We start from the raw sequence: 27,686 nt of genomic DNA, 5'->3' as shown, positions 1-27,686 counted from the left end.
GATATCGGCTAAGCACATGTCATGCTGATTTCCTCATGCTTTCCTTCACCATAATTGCAGACACAAGAAAAACCATTTGCAGAATAGGGTACTAACCCACGACTTAAGCGTTGAGGTTTGTCAACGCTTAAGTCGTGCGTTATTGAGTATATTATTTATTTTACAAATCACTAGGTTAACACAATATTAAAAATCTCCGTATATTATAAAAATAAGTGTAACACATTCCACGCTGCAATGTCAGATGCATAAAATTATTTTTAGGCGCTGCCTAGTTGTTTGCAGATTTGACGACGATGACGATATACATTAATAATAGCGTAGAGTAAAAAGCCTGTGCGATTTTCCAAGGTTCAAAGTGCTGATAGAATATTATTTAATTGTACAGTAGATTCTATTGTCTTCTAGACGATTTATCCAGGCATTTTTTACTCTCAGCCGTACTAAAAGTACCTTTAAAGAAGTAAACAAAAAAACCTGGTGTTGTAATCTTTTCTACATAATCTACTCGGAACATTGAAGATAAAACAAATACATAAAGATTCGTTATATCAATATATTCTGAAACACTGCAGAGGATCCACTATAATGAACGAAAAATAGGTCAAGACTTATAAAAAGCTTTTAAAAATAGCAACATTCGTAACATTAACTACGTACAACTTACGTCACATTATAAAATATGTAGTATTTAACTCATTGATTATATGTAAGTATAGAAAAGGGTCAAAATTTATTAACACTCCTAGGTGGAAAAAATATAATTATTCATAACTAAATGTTTAGCGTAAGTATATCTATTGCAGAAAATAACAATAGATCAATAATAACTTAAAACTTAAAAGATACGAGTGGCCTTGTCACGGGTAATCGATTTCTAAAGGTTAAGAAATTGCACGGAGAGTCAAAACCAAAAAGTTCTTAACATTATATGTACTCGTATCATTTGGAATATGTTCTTAAGGAAAAATCATTAATAACATTAGTCGCTATAAGTTTAGTGCGAAAACTATACTTAGAATGAAACTTACAAAGCATTTTAAAGGAGCAGATGTAATAAATCAAGCTCCAGAGGGTGACCTTCCAGGAATATCACAAAATGACACCCGGCTGTCTGCATGTATATTGAAATATGTACTTCTATTCAAACGGATTTTATGTATCACATACATTTATTTATTGGCTTGGACAGCTAACTTAAAACATAAATAAAAATCTTGCTTACAAAAACGTAAAAGTAATAAAGTTACTAAAAATTACGCAGCATGATAAATAATAAAATACACTTAAATATATTATATATACACTTAAATATAAATATGATACAAAATAGTAGTTTATGCAACTGTCATATTATAATAGAGGGTATTAAAACATGAGTGTAGTTTTTTGACACGAGCCGCAGGCGAGTACATTGTACTTTAATAATTAAAAAATTGTTTGAAAGCATTGTTTTGTTGGGAAAATAATGCTTTAAGGTAATTTATAATTTTATTCAAGAAGTATGTAAATAAAATATGCCAATAAAATAACTTTTATTGGCATATTTTATTTCATTTCACAATTACAATATTACCGAATGAGATTATATAAAAGTTTTTTATTTATTTAATTGTGTAAGCGAAGCGAGTAGAATACGATGTAACTGCCACAAGGATAGTATAAAAAACCGGGATGGTGTGAGTTGGTAGTAACTCCAAGACTGGCTGACTGTGATCAATAACAGCAACTCCTATAGATCCAAAACCAAATTTTACAGAAAATTAAGTATTTTTGTTTTGAACAACATTCGATATACATTATATGTGAACTTGCAAGGCAACTGCCATGTTCCATCTCAATAATACGTTAAAATATATATTTTTTATGGGACAGGAGACAAAGGAGCAGGCGTGTCATTTTGAATAAAGTAATAACCTCCGCTCATGGACACTTGCAACGCCGAGGGACAGCGGGTGAATTGCCGACCTTTCAGAATTTCCGCTCGTTTCTTGGAAGGCTCATAGGTTGTTTCGGTTTGTAAATACCTCTACCGGCAGCTGGTTCCACAAAGAAGTGGTGCGAGGCTAAAATTGCCTTAAAAAGCGCTGTGTCGTGGCGCCAGGTGTCTAGATGGAAATTATGGAATTTTGGTCCGAGTACTCCCATTCTAAAGAGGTATTGGTAGAGTACTTCCCCTGATAAATGCGGTAGAAGATGCTAAGGGAACCAACATCTCTACGCAAACCCAAAGGATTAAATCGATCGGAAAGAGCGGGGTCGTCGACGATTTGAGCCGCCCTGCGCTGGATGCCATCCAATGAAAGGATCTGGCAGTAGGGAGCTTCCGCCCAGAGATAAGAAACAATATCCTGCTTGGTGGTATGTCTGCTCTATGGTCTAAAATTTTTGAATGGGTACTGTAAAATTAAATTATGATTTCAAGACAAATATTGGCGACTCGATTGGCGACTGGAAAGCGGACGAACTACGATCCATGACATAATCGCCGCATAGATCCGGACAGCAGTGCCAAAAACGCACGGCCGATAACTTCTGCCAGTTTTTTGGCAAACATTCAAAGGGTAATAAGGTAATTGTGCCGAATGCAACTTATCACATTTCAGTTGCACGCACTCGATTATAAGAAATCTAGCCTTGTACTTGCGTGTAAAGTATTCAGCCAATTTTATAGTGCGTTCGCGTGATATTAACGAATTATTGAGTAATCGATACAGATATATCCATACTATTAAGAATATTATACAGTTTATAAATTTGTTGGAAGTAATCTGACACGAATAAATCGATTTTTAAATTTATTTAACCAAGAGAAAGCTAATTTTTTCTTCTTTTTTATACAACAGGGGGCAAACGAGCAGGAGGCTCACCTGATGTTAAGTGATACCGCCGCCCATGGACACTTTCAATGCCAGAGGGCTCGCGTTGCCGTTAAGAATTGGTACGCTCTTTTCTTGAATGACCCTAAATTGAATTGGTTCGGAAATACTTCAGTGGGCAGCTGGTTCCACATAGTAATGGTGCGTGGCAAAAACTGCCTTAAAAACGGCTCAGTTGTAGAACGACGGACGTCGATGTGATACGAGTGGAAATTCGTAATGCCTCGACGTCCGATGATGAAAATCAGCTGCAGGTATCCTAGGTGATCCATTCCTGGGTAATATGGGTTACAATGACAATTTTGATTGTAATGAATTGTCCCCGTTTCTATTCTAACGAAGGGCAACAGCTAATATATATTCGTATTTATATAGATAATATCTCAGGCCTCAAAAAAGAGCAAAAATACTGTAACAAAAAAAAATAGCATATGCAAATCATTCTTTAGTCTATGACGCTGACAAATCCATATACCAAAAAAACCTCACGTAAGTTATTATTTAAATAAATTATTCTTTCACGCCGTATTAATTATTAAGTAACCTGAAACCCAATCTCGAATCCGTTTAATTCGAAAAGGTCTGAATCGTTTTTGTGGAGATCGTTAGTGAGTACTAAATCCCGCTTAGCTTTAAAAGTGTGACATAAAATTACTCCGTATTTAGATTAACGAGCTTCGTCAAGGTAACGTGTAGATTATATTACGACCTCTATAGGGTTACATAAACGGGTGTTTTGTGAATAATTGGGAATAGTTCGGAGTTTGGCTATTGTTTGTATTGTTTAAAATAGTATATATTTTTAAGTTATTTTTTTTATTTTTTTTTATTAAAGAGAATACACACCAATTGACCTAGTAACATGCTAAGCTGGTGAAGCTTGTGTTATGGGTACTAGGCAACGGATATACATACATAGTATAGATAGATAGACATATAAATACATATTTAAACACCCAAGACCTAAGCACAACACCAAATGCTCATCACATCGATGTTCGTCTCAGCCGGGGATCGAACCCGGGACCCATGGATTCGTAGTCAGGGGTATTAACCACTAGACCAATGAGTTGTCCAAATGTTATCATCTACACATCGTCTATGAGCAATATAATGATTTAGTATCGCTATCGTCTTTAAAATAAATTTAACAAATCAGTCTTCCCCACGAGGTTTACATATTTACACACCTATCTTAAAATCTCTTGCAAAGAATGGAAAATAACATATAAATTGCATATAATTATTATTTATATTAAAATTATCTACTCACGTTGACTGTTCGGACTCGGTGTAAGCGTAGAACTAGGTGACTTTAGTGGAGGTTTTGAAACGTCAACTGGCTGTTCATCCACTGAAAAACAAACATATAGTATAAGTAAACAAGTGTTGACGTCAGAAATGTCTTTAAAGTTCAAATGTACAACTTTTCACTTTAACAGTATTTTACACCTGTTTCTGAATTTAATAAACAATTGCACTGGAATTCGTCATTTTTTTTAAATCTCTCTTTATCATAGAGCAAAAGAAAACCAGTCCGTGGACAGAGTTGCTTAAGACCAGGAGTATCTTAGAAGAAAACTCAAATACAGAACAAGATTGGTTGCCGTGTATTAACAAAGGGCACTGAAGAAATTTGTAACAATAAGTCTACGTATACAAAATTGCGTCCCCTGTAAGGCGGGCAGGCAAACTTTATACTAAATATAGTAATAATATATAATAATTAATAAATCATAATAAAACTGTGCTCATTTGTGATGCTTGACTATGTTGCTTGTTTATATTGCTATTTATAAAAATGAAAGGTTCAGTATGTAATATGATAAATTATTTCTTTACACATTCGCACGGCTGGACTCTTCAAAATAGAAAATATAACATGTTTTACATATGATATATTACCTACATAATATCATTAAGAATAATGGACCATACCTAAAAGCGAAATACTTTTTAAAATCGGGTCTGTTGTTTTTAAGTCATCACAAACATACATAAACAAAATTCTGTCGTCTTAATAATATAAGTACCTATAGCGTTCAAGTATTACGTCACGCAATTTTTGGAGATTATTGACCACCCCCCCCCCCCCCCCAATGTAACGCGCCGTAACGTTTTTCTGTACCCAAGTATATTAAAACGTTTCTTGATCACATTTTATACCTAAAAGTTACCATTATGTGGTGTAAATTACTGGAAAGTCGAAACTAATATTATCAATAACGCATAATTCACTCTCCGCCCCGCATCGTAACGTTTTACAAAAGGACCCCCCCCCCCCAAAATTCGTTACGTATTATATATTACGTTACTTGAACGCTCCCCCAGGTTGTATAATAAAAATAAATTTAATACAAATTTGTACCCTCCCTAACCTGCATGCGTAACCTGTGTGTACATTATGCTCATAAAGCGCCAGCGAAAAGTGAATAAAGTGTGAATTTGTATTATACGAGGAAAGGGAATAAGGAGTTGTTCACAAACAATAAATTATACCACAGCCGACACTCGCGCCTTCTGTGTTTGTTTCACATCTACTTCAGTCGACGAGTCGTTAGTATACAGGAGAATAAATAATAGAAAACAAAAAACATAAGCGTTGAATCTTTAACCTCTTTTACCTTCCGTTGTTTAAAAAGGATATTAATAAAATATACATTCGTTTTTAATCATCCGTATTACATGACTAAATATTAAATCATCAATATCTCTAAAATAAATACGTAAACATTCATTCAAATATTTGTTCATGATTTAATTATACGTAGGGAAAGTTTCTACTTTTATTTTTCTTTCATAAATGAATATTAAAGTGACAGCTGAACCTGCTTTAAGTCTAGTTTAGTCCAAGATCTGACCCAAGCGAATTCATTCGTGAAAACAGGAAAACACAGATATGAATCAAATCAAGCTATTACGAGTATTAGAGAAAATTTGCGATTTGCTTTTCGTTTCGTTGGGTGTAAGACACACTAGGTGGATTACGATATAAAAAAGAAGAAGAAAAGTAATTATAATTGATCATCAAAACCTGATCATGACAATATATTCTAGCGCTTCTTTCGTTTCGTTTTTTTTAAGTTGTGTTTCTTAATTAATACTTATAACAATACGTGTGTTTCATTATTTAATCAACTTAGCAACAACTTATACTTATATAATACTAGCTGACCTGGCAAACTTTTGTTTCGCCATGTATAATATTTCTAGGAAACGTGTTTTTAATTCAATAAAAATAACTATCTACTATAATAAAAAATAGAAGTTGATTGCATAAGAATTTCATAAGAATCGGTCGAGTCGTTTCGGAGGAGGATGGTAACGAACATTGTGTCACGAGAATTATATATATATATAGATAGCATACTACAGGAGAGACTTTTCAAAACAATTTCAGGAGTTCCACAAATTACTTCCGTAGATAGAACTTTTTTTTTCATTTGTTAGTTAAAACAAATATTATACATTTTTGGCAGAGGCACCAAAACCCACTATGTAACTTTGATGCCTGAATAAAATTTAATAAGCATCTATAAACTTAAATATTGATATGGAACTAAACAATGCTTCTCATAATCAACAATTCCAAGTAACCCTAAAAATACATCCCAACCGTGATTGTATATGTAGTAATTGTAATTGATCGAATTCGTTTCCGTTCAGTGTTATTGTTCTTATTTATAACTAACACAATACACGTACACCTGTGTTTCTGTGAATTGGTACTTTTTGATTATAATAATAAAAATATAATATAATGTAACGGGCGCTACATAATTATATAAATGGGTGGTCTTATATAATAAAGCTATAACGGATTTAAAAGAAGTAGTTGTACAAGAAGCAAGCCAAACATAACGAGATAATTATTTAAAAAAGCTATAATTTGCTTGACTAACTGTCGTTGAGTTTAAAAACATTTCAAAGCGAAATTACTTGAGTTTTCTTACATCAGAAATCATCATAATTATTTGTTTAACTAACAAAGATTAGCTTTTACTTTTTATTAATATTATTTTTTAGTTTTAATTAAGTTCGGTTTTTTTAAGTGAAAACTTCTTTAGCGGTGTTGTACACTTTTTTTGGAATGGGTAAAAAATGTTAAACTCGCGTCAGGACACGTGACCTGATCGAAAATTCGTAAGACGGATGGAGAGTACAGCTGGCGCGGCGTATTTAATGTCATGTATGTGTACGATAGCGCAATAAATAAATATTGTATTCTACCACATAAATGATAGTAGGTACTTTTACGAGTATACTGATGATTAAATCAATTCGTACAAAATTATTCCCTAACTATTCCAAAATATCAAATATGCACAACGTTAATATTCAAGTTTTCACTTCTGCCGGCACTCCCGGAGTGCAACCCGTTGTTTTTTTTAATTTATTCATTTTACTAAAATATATAATAAAACCATAATACGTTACATTAAAAAATCGCTTTGGTTTTTGTAAATGTAACCATAGCCGTCTTGTTTAGGATCGCGACAAATCCATATAAAAGTAGTTTTTCAACTTACTTTTTATGTTGGTTAACGTTAGGCTATCTAATAACTGGCTGGGTCGTCCATTTATTAGCCGCGGTAGCAAATACCTCAACGTTCTGTCGCCATAAACGTTGTAAGTATTTCTAGTGTTTTGTTTTTTTGTAAAAAAATTATGCACTTGTTGTACTTTACGCTGTTGGTGATTTTTTTTCTTCCAGTGTTGCCTGGAATGAATCGCTTGTTAGCAATAAGCCTAATAACTTACGTAACCTGTTTTTATATGTATGGTTAAGGTAACGAAGTGTAAGTAAATAAATATTTTAATATTGATTACTTTAGCAAAATCAAATTTGTTTGCAATATCTAAAGATTCCATCAAACTATTTGGATGGTCCTTGACAAAACGTCGAGTTTATTTTTCGAGTACCCGATTGATGTTGGAAATCGATTGAAACTTCTCAACTCGAATAAGATTAAATTATCCGTCAAAGGATTACAAATTAATCGGATTACTCAAAATTATTGTTACAAAGTTCTGATGACTATGACTTAAATAGTATGATTTTGTGTTCTAATTTAAAAAAAAACCTCAGTTATGAGCTAAATTTAGGGTTCTAAACCAACAATCAATCAGTTAAATATACCTTAAGTAACCACAAGTGAAATATACCTATATATATATTAGAAAGAAAAGAACATTTGATGCAAATAGGGTTAATGTTCATGCTTCCACAGGAAACACGTTCACAAATAACTAAACAATCTTTAAATTCGTTATTTTCCGTGGTCCTAGTGTCAAGCCTTAGACACAAAATGATACCATTATTACCAGACATTACGTACGCCGACCGTTATAACATAGCTTCAGATATTTTGTAAAATAATCTGACCAGAGACGCGAGTTTAACCATAAACAAAACCGAACGCTTCTCACCTCTAACTTCTATACCCTACTACCACATATTAAAAACCACTTGTACAATTACACTAAACCACGGGTCAGGTCAACCTCACTAACAGAGGGGCACTGTCACAGTGATCCTCTACAATGGAACCCGAATGTGGAGTACAATAAAAGCCGCTTTGTACGTTGATTACGACATGCGACACTAAGCACGAACCGACAATCACAAAATATTGGATTCAAATCTGTACTTTTTGGATTTCATTTTACTGAAGCATAGTGCCAAAGGTGCCATACTAGTATGGTACCAATACGCGGTAAACTGCCTTAAAATACGCTAAATAACTCTAACTATACAACAATAATCTAAGTGGCGATTTTTTTACAATTTTAAGAACTTAAATAAAAAAATTTCTAAAACTTAATACATCTAATTAAAAAACCATATTTTTTGATTACTTACAATAAAGAAGCTGCGGAAATTTATTTGCTAAAAAAATATAAAAAGTGTGGTAGCTCATGAAAGAGATTGTAAGTTACGTAGCTCCAATCAAATTATCGACAATTTAAACTCGTAGCTTGGTCAGACAACATCCTAGCCACGGGTCACAGTAATTGATTTTTAAAACTTTTGCTTTGATAAACTTTGATAAAAAATTACACTATTACTATTAGATACAAACTTCAGAGTTTTCATGGTAGCGAGATGTTTATAGTTTGGTAGAGTTAAAAGGCCGGCAACGCACTTGCGAGCCTTCTGGCAATGTAAGTGTCCCTGTCCGTTTGCCTCCTGTTATATTGCCATAAAAACAAGTTTAATAATAAGCCTTTTAACTTATTTTTAATATAAATTATTACAATAATTGTAGTATACTGTCATATATAGGTATACTACCGGTAATTCGTGAAACAAAAACTCCTTTCACTAAACTTTTTCCTTACTGTATTTTTCCGTATATAATGGAAGGAATGTGTGAGAATCTGCATCAGCAATTGTTGCATTAAAATTTACCACAAATAAATACATAAATGGTCCTGTGGCACGGCGATATATTGTCATATAACTGCGCCAAGGTGCGGCATGTCAATTTGTCAGTACAAAATGCGAATGGTGGCGTCAGCTTTAAGCTCATCCATCATTTACATTCTAGGCATTCAAAAACATCCATTAAGCTATCAAAACTAACACGTAGGCTTTCTGTAATTTATCAACTGTTACGTTCATTTATTATTTTATCCATATCCTAAAATATTACTATAAATTCAAAGTATTGAATCATTTTCAGTAAACTTTCTTATAGACTCTGATTGTAGGTTGAAGTTCTTAATGATTTACAGTAGTCATGGTTAGGGAGTGACTAAATCAAGGTGATTCATAACAATATTTAAGTTGATTCTGGTAATATGTTGCCGTTTTAACTTCAATTATTTCAATAAGCACTTAAATATGTTGAAGTTTATTTTAATGTGAACATTTTTTTGTAATTTTTTTTTATTTCTTTACTATTCGTGTATACCAAAGACAATTCTACAACGATGTAATGTTGACGAATAGACATACTTTTTCCTTTTTTTCGGCAACGCCACGTCACGAGCCTTCTGACAATGTGAGTGTCCTTGGGCGTTATCACCAAATTATAAACGTCTATATTAAATAAGGAATTTACATTTACTACCAGTAGTCGTAAATCAAGGCCGTAGAGCGGGCGAGAAGAACTGGCAGGACACTCTCCGCCAATCTTGTTAAAAGCCAAGTCTTGGTGTTGTATTGAAGGGAATATTAAGTAACGATAAAAAGGAATGATAATAAAGTTACAACATAAACGACTAAAATCTGCAAAATTGTCCTAATTCCGTCTGCAAAAACCAACCTAGGAGTTCAGGTTTGCTGGTAATTTATGTTTAACAAAAATTTCTGTTTTTTTTTTAATATATTTTAATTGAATTTTATTTATGTTTACCTAAATTGTCATACATTTTAGATAAAAGAGTGTGTAATGTAACAATAGTAATGTATTATGTATGACGTGGTGAACTTCAATAAATAAATTGAAGAACGCACTAACATAATAGTGAAAACAAAAGAAGCAGAAGTATATCTTAAACTAGTCAAATTTCTTAGTAAATAAGTTGTCCTGGAGGGCAGAAAAACTATATCTAGTTAAGAAAACCTATTTTTAAACTTTATAAAAATAATAAATAATTTTAATGTTCCCCTAGTTACTGTGATATTTAAACATACTTCTCAAATAATATACGAATCATATGAAAATTAAGAACCGTTGTATACACATCACGCAAATATTCGATGTAAATACAATTCAATGAACCAAATTACACAACAATTTAATTCTCGTGAGAAGAGCTCTGTACGTCATTTCCTCGCAATTTTCAAACTCGCAAACATTTCATTCCAATCGTAAAGTATAGTAATTGCGATAAAGTTAATGAAGGTCACCCGTCAAAACTTAATTCTAATCTTAAATGATGGGTGGCCTTCGTCTAGGGATGGGACTTGGAAAATCTTGGGGATGACAATGTAAAACAAAAGACAAAGCGATAGCACGTTCCCTTTGATTTCGATTGGTCAACAGCGGCTCTAGTCCAACAAGCATAGACACGCGACATGGTTCTTCATTTTCTGGTGTTCTGATTCAAAGGAAACTCATAACGAGATTTAATAACTAGCTATGGGATGGTGAGGATGGAGGACGTTACGATTATTGTGTACAGTCTCTATATATAGGTAGCCATCCGTTTCTCAATATTAAGTTTTCGTAACATTTATTTTAAAAAGTACATCATATAATTTCATAAGACGTCAAAATACCTGCTCATGCGGTGACATAAAATACCTAAAAATTTACCGTTTGTAAATTAACTATTCTATAATGGTTTTCTTTATACGCAAATGCCTACAAGGAGAATGATTAACACATAATCAGAGAACAGTGTTAGAGCGTCTCTAGGCAACCAGAACAGTACCAAACTTACACATATTGTTAATAAAAATAGAAAATTTAAGGTAAAGTAGGTCATTCAATAACAATTAGGTCGTTGTTGAATAGATTGCAGCAATAAGATGTGGCCGGATGCAGAATAAAGGTTTTACAGCGCAGTGGGGTGCGTCTACGCATTATTTTGACAGCCACAGTTCCGCCTTTTTCATAGCAAATATACGCTTCAGTGCTTTAACATAAATGTGATTTACCAATACATTGCGTGAATATAATTGAGAAATAAATGCTTTAATTGTAATTTATTCCGTAATTATAACAAATTTAAGAACATTATTGTACAGAGTACACAGTTATGGAAGTATTTATCATAAAAAAATGAAAGTGATATGTTGGAAATGTATGTATAAATGATTAAGGGACATGAAGAGTCCCTTTAGTTTAATCATTTGGGGACAAAAAGGTCCCCAAGTTTGTTTGGTGTCATCCGATCCACTGACTCTTTCCGTAGGTCAGTGAAGCCTAGAAGAATCTGCATTGAGAAGAAAAATTTAACTTAATTTTAGTAATTTTCTTCATCGCGAACATTGAATTTAAACCACAATTATTTTCCAGTTATTGCAACTACAAACGCATCGTTTTATTGAAAATGTTTCATACAAATCCTATATTTGCAGAGTAATATGAGAAAATAGAATGTAAACTGCGGTGTACATTTCAAAGCAACATAGTACGCGTCCGTTGACCCAATACAAATAAATCGTTGGCCCATTATGTCAATATTCGCATGCACATTGTGTGAAATTTAATGTAGTTAAGTAATTGGAATTCTTTATATTTCATATTAATTTTAAATTCTTTGAAATAAAGGTGGATTTTCATGTTTTCAATCGAACTTGAGCACAATAAATTGGCATTATCTTCGAAAATAGACATAAAACTGAAATCCAAAAAAACCTTATTAATTCTGATGAACCATTTAAATCAATGCATACTTTTTTCTTAAGCACTTTGTATGTATAATTAACTATTTCTGGTTCTGATTATTAATTATACAAATGTATTTTCATCTACCATAATATATCTTTGATTCATACTAAAAATATATTTTTCAATTCGATTTGCTAACGTGTAATCTATAATGTACATTAAGAAGTCCTCAATCTAAAAGAGCCGAATATAACAAAAACTTTATCCCAAATATTTCACCGAGATTGAAGGGTCTATTTATCATAATATTTTTGCGTATAACCTTATTATACGTTACAAAAATGTTGCAAAGGCGACCGATAAAGTATCTCGAACCTTTCATACATATAATAAGATTATGATAATATACATATGAACAGGTCAATCATAAATAAATTATGTGTGTATGTCGTCATAAGAAATAGACCTTGATATTAAATATTTTTATTATTATTTATTAACTTTTTAGGGGTTTAAAAAAAATTATAAATACGTGTATTGTTAAATTATTTATGGTGCAGTTGATTTTGTCGGTCATCTAAAAGGTAAGCGTAATTAAACAATCGATTTAATACATGCGAAATGCTCTTTTTAAAAATATTAATTTAAAATATTATGTATTGTAAAAAATATTATTAAACATATTTTATAGTAGTACCTCTTAAGACAATTATCTATGGACGAAATTATTGTATGTAATAAAAATTCACAATTTCTATTTGCAACTTTAAAAAAGATAATATCAATTTGCTGACATTAACAAGGTTGCTAAATAACACCAAAATTTCTTACCTTTTCCTCGTTTGGCTAAGTTAGCTTTCTTCACATTCACACTTCTTTTTATACTGCATGTTAATCGTTCAATTGCCCTAAGTATCTTTTTACTAACTTTATTAATTGTTCTTCGCTTCGGATCGTTATATTTCGTTGGAAAACCTTCCACAATTTTTTCACAACCGGAATCAGAGCTATCCTCAGTTTCAGAACTCGAACCGTCCGAAATTGTATGAAAAATATATGGACTACTCGCGAAACAGGGGGAGTTCATTTTACAAAGCAAATCATCAAGATATGCAATTGGTTATAAAGTCTTGGGGACAATGACGGAACTGAGAGATTTTTTCGCTTACAAGACGTCTTTGGAGCGTGACACCGCTCCCTTTGACAAGCCCAAGACCTTGGTCTTGTTCTTCTAATAATTACCCATTATTATAAAATAGCAATGAATTATTTGATTGTGTCATTTTTATATCGTCTTCGGTTTATAATAAATAAAACATAATTTAAGTGTAGTATCTCGTCTTTGACCACGTTTGCTGAAAAGCACTTTAATCGTGTATGTAAATTATTTTTTTAGTTGTTGACAGAATGATTTCTTGCTAGGAAGCCAAGTTTAATACGTGTCTTTTGATACTTTCTCGGCTATTTATTTTATTTACACTTTGTTGCTTTATGATATAAAAATTTAACAAAATTACAAGTAAAGGAAAGGCAACTATTAATAATAATCATCGGTGGAAGTATTTTTGACACTCCTATTTTCAGTTGTTTAGAGAACCAGATGGTCCCTCGGACACTTGCAATATTGCCGTCGTTTTAAACCCTGTGGATCCCTTAAGAATCTATTTTAATCATGTATAATTATAATAATTTTGTAAATACTAGTAATTAATGTTTATTATAAAATTAGTATTTAAAAAAACGGATTTATTTACGATTTTAGTTCGATAAATGAAGAGAAAAGTTAATAAGTACTCGTTTAAAATAAGCAAGTTAAATTTCGAAACAAATAAAAATAACAGATTACTAATTCTTACAAAAACGTTTCCTCTACGAGATAATGTAAACTTTAATTTGACAAAGTGCCAACATCTAGATATAAAAAGTAGGTGAATGGTGTATTGTACTTGATTATATTTACGAATCAACGTGCTTTAGAGAACTCTTTATACTAAAGATTTTTTGACAAAATGAAACAAAGCCAAAAACGCAAAACGCCTGCAGCACTTGGGTTCGATTCCAAAAAAAATTTCAGCCTTATAAGTCCAAAAATGTAAAACAGATGCAATAATCAATTTTTTTTTCATTTCAAAATTAACCCTTTTTAGGGATATAATCCGATAATCATTGTTATTCATCCAAAATGGTCCACACATACAAAACAACGGTCGTTTATATATTTAAAAAAGTATAATTCACTCTTAAAATTAAAATGTAATGGTCTGAGAAGCAAACACATAGGAGAGTCATAAAAACGAGTTATTAGTGCATACGACCTTAATAAACAAAATCCCTTGTAACGCTGTCATTCCAATTTAAATGTTAGTTTTGTTAATGCTAAAAGTTATTTGGATTTCCATTATCCTTTTTAACCGCAAAGTGAAAATGGAAAGGTCCGGGCAAAGCTGTTAAGCGAAGATATTTATTATTAACATTAAGAGGTATTTACGAATACAAAATAACGTTGATTATTAAATTACTCATGTGTTTTGATCATACCGACCATTTTATGCGCCGCGATTGCTAAAAGATAATCGTAACGTACGTCAACATGGCATTTATACGCCTAAATCCCTTTACACCGAAGACATTATAACGTATTTCTGTATTTTTATAAAAAATAACAAATATATCATAAGAAAGATATGAATTATGGCAATATATAATGAATGGTAACAATTATAATAATATTCATCGTTGCTTCGGTATTTAGTTCTGAAATAAATACTGAATATGCGAAATGTTAATTAGTTTAATTTAAGGCTACAATTTAGTATTTCAAGTTTATATTGTGTTTGTGCTACGAATATTTTAGCTTCTCACCAAACATCCCAGAATTTTTTTTTCATGCCAAATTATTATGATTTGTAAGTATAAATTCATCAACAAATAAATTAGTAAAAAAGGATTTCCTATAAAAAATTACATTAGTTGAATTCATGTAAAATACAATCTCAAATTAAAATTTTAAATTGACCCAAAATAGGAACGGAAGGTTTAAAACATACTTTGCATACCCCAGTAATTTTGTCTAAATAGTTCATAGTTCGTTTCAGAAAATCCGCAGGTAGCGGCAACTTCATGCATTTTCATACGATATTATGAGGGTTTTAACTTTTACAAAACAAGTTTCGTAATCACAGTCGCGCTCAGCCCTCTTCAGACTGAAACATTTCACGTTGGTGACTTAGCTCCAAGAGGTTTAAGTAAGGAGGTACTCTATAAACTAAAGCGAACGTAACTGTATTTTAAAATAACATTTCTACTTACTTCACGGGCTCTTAAAACATAAGTGTAAGACATTTTCAAAATGAGATTCGGTTATCTTTGTACTGTTCACGGACGATTTTGTATACAAAATGTTATACGATTATCATGATATCAAAAATAGCTTAAATATATATTGGAAATGGGTTAAATTGTAAATATTTTACATTTTTGTTTTTATTTTGTTACGTAAAATGATGTGGACTGCAAACATTGCTCTACCGAATCAAACAGGCGTATAAATTACGAGAGTTTAGATTTGTATTATCCGAAGTGTTTTTAAATCAGATTCATCAAGATTGTATAATTTAAATAACTACCTTTATATGAAATATCAGAGCAATAGACTTAGAAATAAATCAAATAATTAAAACATCGTAAAGCTGAAGTAGGGCATGTGCCATACTAAAAGCCACCATTCGAAAACATTTTCATAATCAATCGAAGCAAGGCAGTTTATCATATGCATTAATCTGACCAAGTGTTAGAAGGAAAACAATAGATTAAAATTAGAACACTTACCTTGTGGCTGGTAGTGATTTCTCGGCGATTTGTAAATAACTGAAGAACTTAATCGTCTTTCCAGATTACCACCGTTCTTATTAAATTCATTATAATTCTCAAGAGTTGGAGTAATTATGTACTCATTTTGACTATTGTTTCTCAAGTCACTAACTTTTGAGTGGTTTTTTAAATGTTGCAAACCGTTAGATTTATCAATTGCGTCACTAGAACCGTTCAACACCATTTTCTTTATCGTCTTTACTTCTTCTATTTCACTGATTTTCTCTTCTATTACCGAATGTTTGACTATTTCTTCTTTTGAATAGAAGTCTGTATCGCTTTTAGAATTCAACATAGTGTGTGCATGAGTTCCATTCGCTTTGGGTCGATGATACTTTTCAAAAGGGTCACTGTTGCGTTTCGTCTCAAAGGGATTTCTTCTACTGTCTTGCGCTGCCGATTGAGAATCATTTTCATTGTAATACATATTAGTTTCTCTTGTAATCGGTATATTTACAGATCTTGTCTCAAATATTTGCGATTGACTTAATTCAGATGCATTGGGTAACGTCGAATTAAACTCATAATTTGGTTCTTTAGATTTGTTAATTGAGTTATTCCTATCTAATGTAGAAAATCGACCGTTTGGTATAGGTAACCTGGAAGCACTTGTACAATTTAGAGGTAACGTGGTGTAAAAGGGGTTTGTTGGGTGAATCTTCGGCGGTTCTTGTACGATTGAGGTATATGTTGTAGGCGGAGAGCTAAGTGATCTTAATGGCGGGGCTGTGGGCCTGTGTTGTGGAGGTCGGATAGTGGCGTAAACCGGAGCTTGTAAGACTGCTTTACCGTTGTTAAGATCAGCCATTAGCTGTGACGGTCCTGTAATAAGAGAACATTGAAATGAAGATGAAAATTGGAAAAAGCATTCTAGATAATATATTGTATGTGCTACGTAGAAGCTCAATCTTTACCATTAAATAATAATACCTTAATATACTTAAAAAGAATTACGATTACTCGTAGATACAATTCAAATTTTAAACAATCTCTAAAATATTGTATTTATCAACGATAGTTTATAATGAGAGTGTGACATAGCTGTTGTTTGATAGCGTTTATTTCTTGAAATTTAATACCATTAGCAGTACATATAAAAGTTAGCTAATGTAATGTTATATACTCGTAGCTTAGGTCTATTTTAATGTCTTAATTCAATGTTCCAAAGTTCTTTCTGTAATTGGTGAATATTGTTTTTATGAAGCCTAATATCGCAAGGAATTATTAGAGTATTTTTGTCTCATTATGGTTACAAAATATTATATTTTTAAGAAGCAATTCAATTGTATTTTTTTTTTTTTAGGTATTTAAAATTAGATACCAATTCTTTGCTAGATTAGAGAAACTCTATTTATGAAAATAAGGTGTTCACATATAGCAAATATACCAGACATTCTTATACAAGCGGATGAACACTGGCACACAATAAAGCTTAAATCCTAAAGATGAGAGTTTGAAATAATATTTCCTGGAGCACTTCCATTCGCATAGCGGCTTATGTACGCTTCTAGGCAATGGAATATGCCATACAAATACCTCCACCTACATTTCTATTCATCAATTGAATGACTAGATAGAACTACGGGACTGAGCATATTCACAATTTTTAACCATTAACAAATCATACAAATAAGCAAAAATTAGAAACTCGAAATTTATATTTTAGTATTATGAAAGAATCAATAAAATTTTCCTTTATATTGGTACCTTAACACTTATTTAAATGTCATTTTAAATATAAGTTTACGGTTAGTTACGAACTGCCAAAAGTATCTGACATATACGTACATTTTAATCATCGAGTAAGTATTTAGTTTTAATAAACGGCTGTAGGAGTAACCATTACACCACCTGACAAACTGTAGCAAAAGAACTTGTAAAGAATATTATAATCACACAGAGATCAGTTAGTTAAGTTTTTTTAATGCGGTTTATGCGACTAATATAAGTAAGTAGTACTTTTCCTCTATACCTCGTGGCTAATATTAGAAACAAAGGCTTTACGATCGATTTTTGTCAACAGTAGAGTCTAAACCGATCGACCCATCGAATCGAATCGACCCAGAAATGTCCTATGCCATACTAGTTACGTGAATTTAAAGAGAAGTAATTTATGTGCATAATGTAGGTAAAAATCTTTTTCTGATAATATAGTAAAATAATTCCAAGGGAATAAAAATAAAGGTGAGCTTCAAAATATTTTTTCCCTACTAGATGATCGAGTTTCAAAAGACAAATAAGCTAACTTACTTTTCAAGTCCGCAGCCTTCCCGATGGATCTTCTTCGAGGTGACATCTCCTTGTCTCTGACAACAAGAAAACTTAGATTAGAACTTGAGCAGGGAGCAGTGTAATATAACTTTTCTTTAATGACTAAACTGTTTTCAACCATGCTAAAATTCCTTGTTTTCTACCTATTTTATCGCCACATACTATGCATACTCGCCCAGATATAAGGGCATTTAATAATGTCATCAAATTCAGTAGATGTGAACGTAATCTTACGCACATTTTTATGCACACAGAAAATATTTTGATTAATCTTAGATTGGGGACCGACACACAAAAACTGGCTGTAACATTAAATTTAAATTATTTTCTCCTTCGAAGTTACTACACTGATTATTTCTCATATATAACGATAGGTTTAATACATATCAAGTTACTAATTTCACATCATCGAACAAAATTAAACTAAACCGAGTTTTTTATTTTCATGTTTAATCGGTAAAATGAATTACGTCGCATTTAATATGCCTAAGGCTATGTTCACATGCAACGCGCGTTAACGCGCGTCAACGCGCGATCAAATTTGAAGAGCGTTCAGATGATGAGCGCTAACGCGCGTTGCGAGAGTACTCGTCAGTCTAGTTCGGTAGAACGTAGAAAATGGACGTGGAAGAGGCTATTATTTTGTGGTCATATTATAAAGAAAAATATAGAAAAAGAAAACGTACACATTGGGTTCATCCAATTTTGAAAAAAAAAATACAAATTATATTATATTTTTTAAACAAATTTACTATATTCCAACTTGCTGGCCTTTTTTCTACTTCATCGATTAGTAAGTCGATGTCAATATCTTCAATTTCACTCATTTTAAAAGCGAGAACAAAATATAATTACGAAAATTAACAAAATTACATGCGATCGCGATGAAAGCGCGCGCTCATCTGAACAGCAAACGGACATTACATTAATATCAAAGCGCGCGTCAACGCGCGATCACCTGCGTCTAGAGACTTTTTCTCTGAGCGCCGCGTTGACGCGCGTTACCGCGCGCTCATGTGAACAGTTGTATGAAAATACCACAATGTCTAGTCGCGCGATTTGAAAACGCGCGTCAAGTTTTTGCCATCTGAACATAGCCTAATGGATCTGATGTCCAAATCTCGTGAAATGGCGAAGAGTGATCGTATTAGAGTCAATCCTCTGCGGGCTAGTACGTGTGTGGTATATGAGAGTAAACAGGTGACATTTTTTTAGTTTACAACAATGGTATGGTTATAGGTTGGTAGACTCAGTTTCCGCATTTAGACTCATAATTGGTCCGTTGTGCGTAACAATGGTATGGTACTAGAGTATAAATATATATTAGACGTATGTTATGTAACCTAACTTTAGTACATTTTTTTTTTGGTATGTACAATCATCGCACACTTGAAGCCAATATTGAGCCCTTTAGTTTTTACCACACTTATAAATTGTATTTTAACATTCTCGTTACAATAATATCCAATAACATAAACGTGTCATTTTTATAAATTTTACTAATGTTATAACTCTGATCGAAAATTTTCCTAAAAAATAATATAATAAAATAACCTTTAAGACTAAACAAGTTATTTATTCGAGCACAAGAAAAAGACGCTTCGGATCGTAACTTTTTGTGCTCCAAGTAATAATTTAGGCAATAACCCTAAATATACGAAATAGTTTCCATAGCTTAGGCCGAATAAGCTCGGAGATATTGACTTCCCAATTATATATAATATAATCATCTGTAATAAAAATACCAATGAAATAGTACTATCCGCTCCATTCCCCATTGGTGCTACAGTAATTCACAACAAAACGCAGTATATCTGCCCACTGCCATCCCATCTGCCACTTATAAAGTTGGCATTTATTTCAGTATAAAATAATAGGAAAATAAATAAATGCAATAATACAAGTGAGATTCAAAAGGGCAAACATTGTAGAAGTTATCGCATATTATGAATAATATCAAAGCTCAGCATGTAATATGTATGTTTATATCTGCAAGAGCACGTAGCATTCAGTGCTCTTGGGTACAATGTAGATTTCACAGACTAGAATATCTAAATGTGTTGTTAACATAAGAGTTATTTTTTTACCATTAAGTATGATAACTGAGATCTACTGTATCTCCTTCCTTGTAAAGCTAATATTAGCTTCTAATAGTATGAAGAGGAAAGATTTTTTGTTTGTAACGAATTAACTCAAAAACTGATTGGCCGTTTTAAAAAAATACTTTCACCATTAGATTGCTTCATTATCCCGTAATAATATATTTATTTCTAAAGTATTTCAAAAATAAATGTCTAGACGTGCGAGGGATATACTGAGGGAAGCGCTGATGCACTTTTTACTTGGCTTTCACGCGGTTATTAAAATAAATGTTTTTATTCTAACCAAGTCCTTAAAATCATTAAAATCTACTCAGTGGCTATTTGAGAGAAACTAACAAATTTTAGGGTATGTTATTTACGATTCTGCATCCACAGTTAATATGTATTTCGTGGAGGTGCTTAACCTTGGTGATAATCGTAAATGTTGGTTGGTTGGGTCCATGACTGGTGTTTCACCAACTAGCGGCCCGCTCCGGCTTCGCACGGGTATAAAATATATAGCCAATCGATCCAGTAGTATTGATTTATTCGTTACTGCCCGTGGGCCGTACGCGTTAAATTTGGATATTTTGATAATCCTGCGTTTGCACTGTAAGCGGTTTTTTTTTTATTATTATTTACGACATCACATTAGTAATCTCAAAAATAACAGTATTTCTCCAGTATTTAATGGATGTTATTATGTATAATATTATATGTATATAAACCTTCCTCTTCAATCACTCTATCTACTAAAAAAACGCATCAAAATCCGTTGCGTAGTTTTAAAGATTTAAGCATACATAAGGATATAGGGACAGAAAAAGCGACTTTGTTTTATACTATGTAGTGATAGTGATGTAAGAGATGCAGATATGAAATACTTAGGAGTTTACAGGACTAATAACAGCAATTAACGATCATGTAATGTGTATAAAAAGTTATATGTTGTTAACAGAATACGTCTAAACCGCTAATCGAATTTTGGTTAGAGTTATACTCAGACTAAAGCCCATCGGCTAATGTGAAAGTGGAAAGGTCTTAGCAAACTTATACAGAACTTTTTATATCCATAAACAAAAAAAATCCTTAACTATAAAGAGCCAATAAATTTAGCACTTGTACTCCTTCACAAGTATTTTTTGTCATTCAAATTGCCTACGCCTACTACAAAATACGTTAATCACTTATTAGCGAAAAGCCTGTTGTTGAATTTTTTAATTTTTATTTACTATTTTATTGTTGACTCTCAACTAACGCTCATCATAGGATTATTGCCAATACTTTTACCTGGATGGTGAAAGAGCCGTAACACTATTTGAATAATTTAAACACTCACTCATTTAGCCCTAGTCTCATGCTAGGCCCGGCAGATCTCAGCATGGCATGAGCTTCTGAATTAGTCATGTTCTTAGTGGACTGGCCATTAATTGAGGTGATTACATCACCCTCACGAATGCCGCTGAGAGATGCTTTTCGACCCGGATTCACCTGGAATTAAAAATATAATAGGTAATTACTTTGATTACTTGAAGGGTTGGGGTTTTATTTGTGTTAGGGTTGAAAAGTGATGATACAAATGAAGAATCGTTCACACTACATGCACTTATTCGATTATGGAACTATCGATTTATTAGAAAAATGTAACACAAATTATGTTCTTTGCAGTTTCCTCATATGTTTCATCATTGTTTGTGTGTCTAAGAATAATGCACATGCACAAGAATGCACACTAAAAGTACCTTCTATATTTAAACCAGTTAACATTTCAAATATTGATATTTAATATAAATAGTATATTTAAGGTTGTATTTGTTGCGTATATTATTTTTGCAAAACCTTACTGCAATACTTTATTCAAGACACAATCTACTCATAAAAATAAATAAATCAGTGTCGTTACAATCTCTTTGGGTCTTGGCCTCAGATATCTGAATCTATTTCATGATCATTTTTAAATCTAATAGGCAAGTAGGTGAGTAGCCTTCAGTGCCTGACACACGACGTCGACTTTTTGGGTATAAGACATGTCGGTTTCCTCATGATGTTTTCCTTCACAATGTCAAAAATGTAGAATACGTGCCCGAGATAATATAATGATTTGCTGACACTCATATTATGTCTTCAACTTTACACTTAGACATTCTCAATAAGTTTCATTAAGTTACAAACCACATTTGTCTCACGCCGTCGCGCAGCCGGTGAACAAAACTTCAACATGTTTCCCGGAAATCTCGACCAGCCCTAACATAATCCCCACACTACATCACTTTTATGCTGCATATAATTCACGAATCAAACAATATTAAACTAACCTATATAATATAATACACTGTTTTTAGATAGTCTTTGTAAAAACATATCTAACACACAACTTTAAGTTCAATGTTACATAACACGGAATTATAAAACTTCCCTTCCCGCACGAGTCAGGGGTTATACTAAGTTAAGGTAAATGTTAAAGCCAATTTCATCAAACATTATATGGACATTATTCGAATATGCATGCGCCGTGAGGACGTGGCTATTGTGTTGAGGGTCGTCACTTGCTTCGAATATTAATCTTGTCCACGGCAAATCGTGCTTTGGTAGCGTTCTAATAAAGCCAATGAACTTTGTATGGTGATAATATTTCTATTCGGAAAACCTCTAAATAAATGTATAAAGATTTAGTACATTAATATTTCTTGCAAAAATACAAATTGAATTGAATGAATATCCAGACATTTATTGACTCTACTAAAAAGAGTCTTATAAGATTAAATTTTTCTGCTCTTTTCTTATTTTTCGTCATTATTAAAACTATATTTAAGTATAGACAAAAAGAACCCATATTATTACGTAGAGACTCGCGATTAATTGAGCGGTGTAGGCCTAAAGAGTAGTGGCATTATTGTACGATTATGAACCTTGAGGTCGTGCGTTTGATGCGGGACTGTAGGCAATTTGATTTTTATTCTGTATAATCGTTTGATACTCGATTGTACGGTAAAGAAAATACATCGAGAGAATACATCTTTAAACCATAAAAATCGGCAAAGAGTCAAGTTGATCACTAAAAAAAGATATCAAGAAACTCATACACGTTTTATTTATGTTTTATATTTATTGGCGATTATGTATAGTAACAGAAAAATCGTAAATATTATTATTTTATTAATTAAAGTTATAGTCCGGGAGGTAGCGTTGCATTTTTGGCAGTGATTTTACGCCGACTATTTTCCTTCTTTCACTATTAATCTCGAAATACTTATAACTGAATCAAGCGTCAGCTGGCGCACCTGCGGTGGGTGTGGAATTGGGAGGTGGCGAAAGAAGTAAACAAAATTAAAAAATTAAGTAATAGTACGCTGCCTGAAATTTTTTCCGTAAATAGTTGATGTCATACTGAGCACAAAAAAAATCGTCAGCTGCATCGTGAAGGGGGGATTATGCGTCAGCTGCTCGCATGAACTTGTAATAAAATCACGTGAAATAAAGTCATAGTACGCCGGATGAAATTGGACTACGTGATCGTTTAAATAATTCAATGTACGAAAATAACAATCAGCTGCGTGTATAGCGGTGGAAAGACCGTCAGCTGACGCAGTAAAGGTAAAGATTTTTCTAGAAATGCACAGAATCTTTCTCGATATATTTTTATCTCGTTTTATTCGTAACAAAATGCACGAGATGAAATAAAATCGAGTGTAAAATGAAATGAACGCAAAATAAAATGAAGGGTGATATAAACAAAATCGAAATATAGAAATAAAAAGATCGCAAAAGTTATCGTTGTCGATGGTATCGCTATCATCATCATTGTCTGACGAATCATCGGCCGAAATGTCCTGCAGGAAATCGTTCTCTTCGTCTTGATCGAGTTCTTGGCCTCGATTCTCTTCACCGTCATCTGTAAATGACCATGTAAATTATCAAAATTAGGCTACTAGAAAGCTCAAAGAAAGTGTCACCGACAAAAATTCCATACCGCCAATATTGTCGCTGCTATTCGTTATACTGGTGACTGATAGGGGTACTTGATCTCCTTCGAACCATTTGAAGACATATTTGTCGTCGTTTTCTTCCCATCCCCAGTCCGTGGGAGAATTATCTCCCATCTCAATTATGAGATGGATCTTGAAGGTGAGCATGGCTCCAAAGGTGCGCTATGTATGACGTGCGCAGTAAATGCTGGCGTAGCTCGGTTTTTTTTACATGGTGGGAAGATCGCCCCGTCGATACGGCTTTTCCACTTGAGCACGCCGTTTTTCTCATTGATTTGATAATTTTTCGCGAAGGTAGCAACGCGTGTAGCGTTGACATCGTTTATCGATTTAAACCCGTACAAGCGACAAACTAATTCTTCAATCGTTATGAAGACCTTGTCTAATTCACGACTCAGAATAGTTGCAATATCCCCCAACGCTTGCATATATGCCTGTGATTTTCGCAACAATTGTAAAGGCTTTTTTTTCTTTCCTGTAAAATGCGGGATTAAAATCACAGCCTGTGAGGGCATGGAAACCTGGCAACGCAGAGCAAAAATCGGTTCCCAAGGTCCGTTCGTTCGACGAGGAGAACCGAAACTGATTGTGTACGACAAAGATTCCCCAGGCGGATGCTGCTTTGAAATTTTAGGGGGAGAGGTTTAGGTAGCCCGAAGGTCGTGCTATGGGTTCAAGCAAGGCCAGAATGTATCGCAAAATATGTGTTTGAAAGCGAACAGCCTGACAGCAATGCTCCAAAATTTTAAATCTTGACTGGGTCAGCTGACGGTCTTTCCACCGCTACATAAACAGCTGATTGTTGTTTTCGTACTCTATATTTTTTGTAGAATCACGGAGTTAAATTTCATTCGGCGTATTATAACTTTTTTTTTTACGTCTTTTTTTCACAAGTGCATGCGGGCAGCTGACGCATAATCCCCCCTCCACGATGCAGCTGACGATTTTTTTTTTGCTCAGTATGACATCAACTATTCATGGAACAAGTTTCAGCCAGCGTACTATTACTTTATTTTTTTTTATTTTTTACCTCTTTCGCAGCCTCCTACACCCGCACCCACCGCTACTTGAGCAGCTGACGGTCAGTTCACTTATTAGTCATATAAGATCAACTATCGGTGTTAATATCAGCCGGCTTACTATGACTTTCGCATTTGCAACGCTACCTCCCGGACTATTACGAGTGCGATAAAACTGTATCTCGGCTTTATAATGCTCATTGCAGTGATCGTGCGTGTTACGAGCAGCTTCAAGTGATAACCGCATAATCATTTACATACATGCCTTAATTTTCATACATTTGTACGTGACTTTCAGTATTATGGTAAGGAAATGCATATAATTTCGTTTCTAAATTTCATACTCTTACGCTGGGGTAACCCAAGTAAGGAATGTTTTTTTAGAGAAACCTTTCATAGAAAAGTATATAAAAAAAGCTTATATAAAACATTACAACTCGTAACAATTACCTCTAGTAATGGATGTAGAACTGGAGCGTAAAAACAGTGAAATGTATTAATTAATAGTTAATATTACTTGGTATAGCACTAGAGTAGAAAACAACCTTTGTTCTTGCATTGCCTTTCCAATTGCTTGCAGTAATAAATGATTACATATAGTGAAAAAGTCCTAACATTTATCTTATCTTTATACGAGTAATAATCAGTGGCGCTACAATATTTTTAGGTCTAGGCCTCAGATTTCTGTATCTGTTTCATGAACATTTGTTAATCTAATAGGCAAGTTGGTCATCAGCCTCCTGTGCCTGACACGCCGTCGACGTTTTCGGTCTAAGGCAAGCAGGTTTGCTCACGATGTATCCTCCACCGTTCGAGCGAATGTTAAATGCGCACAAAGAAAGAAAGTCCATTGGTGCACAGCCGGGGATCGAACCTACGACCTCAGGGATGAGAATCGCACTCTGAAGCCAACACTTCTCTATGTTATCTATATAAACTATTAAAATCTTAATCAGTTCTTCAAGGTAGAAACGAAGACGTTTCGTTTCGAAAATTTTCTAAATTGTATGAGAATTGAGGGTAATATTATGCAGAAATTTTTTTGAGGCAATGAATATCGAATGAAACTTAAGGAAATAAAAGGTCTTCAAGTTCTCTAAGAGTCTGTAAGATAGTGTAGATAAGTGCAGATAAACGCTTTGTGAGCGCAGCGTTCGCACTTATTGAAAATTTTATGATAATCACATCGTTATTTTTACATTTAAAAATTTAAATTTTAGTTCTGATACTCCAATAATATAAACAAAAAGGTTTGATTTATATAATAAAACGTAATTGGGGGAGGCCCCCATTAATAAAATAAAAAAAATAAAAAAGCCCTTTTATTTATTGCAAAAGAACAAAGTTAACTTAATTCTATTATATATACATTTTTAAGAAAATAAATTACACTAATTTGTACACTAGTATTATTGTTTTTTCTACTTTTATATTTATTTCCAAATTATTTTGCAAATAAATGTAAAAATAGAAATAAAACTGACTCGTAACTATAATAATTTAAAAGAAGGTGCAATAAAAGATGAAGCAAGACGTAGTTAAAGTTTACAACTTGCAAATCACTTAGAATTTTCTCAAGAAGAATAAGTTTCGCCCTAATCGCCCGCCCTACTGCAGGAATTTATATGTAAGCTCGAGACACTTAAGATACGCCTATATTGCTATACTATTAAATGCATATTAGCAAATATAAATTCCAATGCTTTTAGAACATACCAGACATAGTTGTATTAATATTAATGGCTGGATTCCAAAATCAATATATAGTTTTAATGTTTAATTCAAAGTGAGTACCTACTTTGTGGATTTTGTACAATTTAGTTGGACGAGGTGTTTTTAATTTAACTCTAAGTAGTACATTTTCTTACTTAACCAAGTTAAAGCAAAAGTTTCTAAAACTAACATTTGTCTTCATTTTAATTAAAAGATAGTTAAGCGATCTTAAATCAACTCCCGAGTTTGTGTCAAGATATTCTTGAAAGCAAGAATCTGTGGAAACATTCAAGTGGGTTAAAACTGTTCAAACAATATTTTTGGCTAACTACGGCGAGCCTACGGCGACTAGTTGTACGTAAGCGTAGTAATGTTTTTACTCGCTTTAAAGTTGGGTTAGGTATTTTGGCGTTATGCCGTCATTAAATAAATCTTATTTTTCTACTATACTAATAAGAAAATCATAGAAATTTATATACATTTTTACCTTTTTATTATACTGAATACATGTTTTCAATAAAAACATGAACGTATCAATAAGGAATTTGCTGAAAAGTAACATTATAGGAAGCGACGTAAC

At 32.9% G+C, this 27,686-nt stretch overlaps 1 protein-coding gene across 4 annotated transcripts in view; it reads right to left on the bottom strand.

The window, feature by feature from the left end:
* Positions 1 to 27,686, bottom strand: part of LOC125063775 (sorbin and SH3 domain-containing protein 1) — a 116,356-nt gene that overhangs the window by 65,534 nt on the left and 23,136 nt on the right. For 3 of the 4 annotated variants that reach the window (XM_047670391.1, XM_047670393.1, XM_047670392.1), the window contains 4 exons: positions 21,728 to 21,879; positions 18,287 to 18,342; positions 15,995 to 16,858; positions 4,153 to 4,233 (listed from right to left, as the gene is read on the bottom strand). In XM_047670391.1, the coding sequence (XP_047526347.1) occupies positions 4,153 to 4,233; positions 15,995 to 16,858; positions 18,287 to 18,342; positions 21,728 to 21,879 (1,153 nt within the window). Of the gene's footprint in view, positions 1 to 4,152; positions 4,234 to 15,994; positions 16,859 to 18,286; positions 18,343 to 21,727; positions 21,880 to 22,560; positions 22,624 to 27,686 lie in introns of those variants that run through there. The other variant, XM_047670394.1, reaches the window with a different exon arrangement.

Source organism: Pieris napi, chromosome 3 (genome assembly GCF_905475465.1).
Source record: "Pieris napi chromosome 3, ilPieNapi1.2, whole genome shotgun sequence".
Lineage (NCBI taxonomy): Eukaryota > Metazoa > Arthropoda > Insecta > Lepidoptera > Pieridae > Pieris > Pieris napi.
Note: the sequence above shows the minus strand (reverse complement) of the source record. Positions and strands in the feature narration are given on the sequence as shown.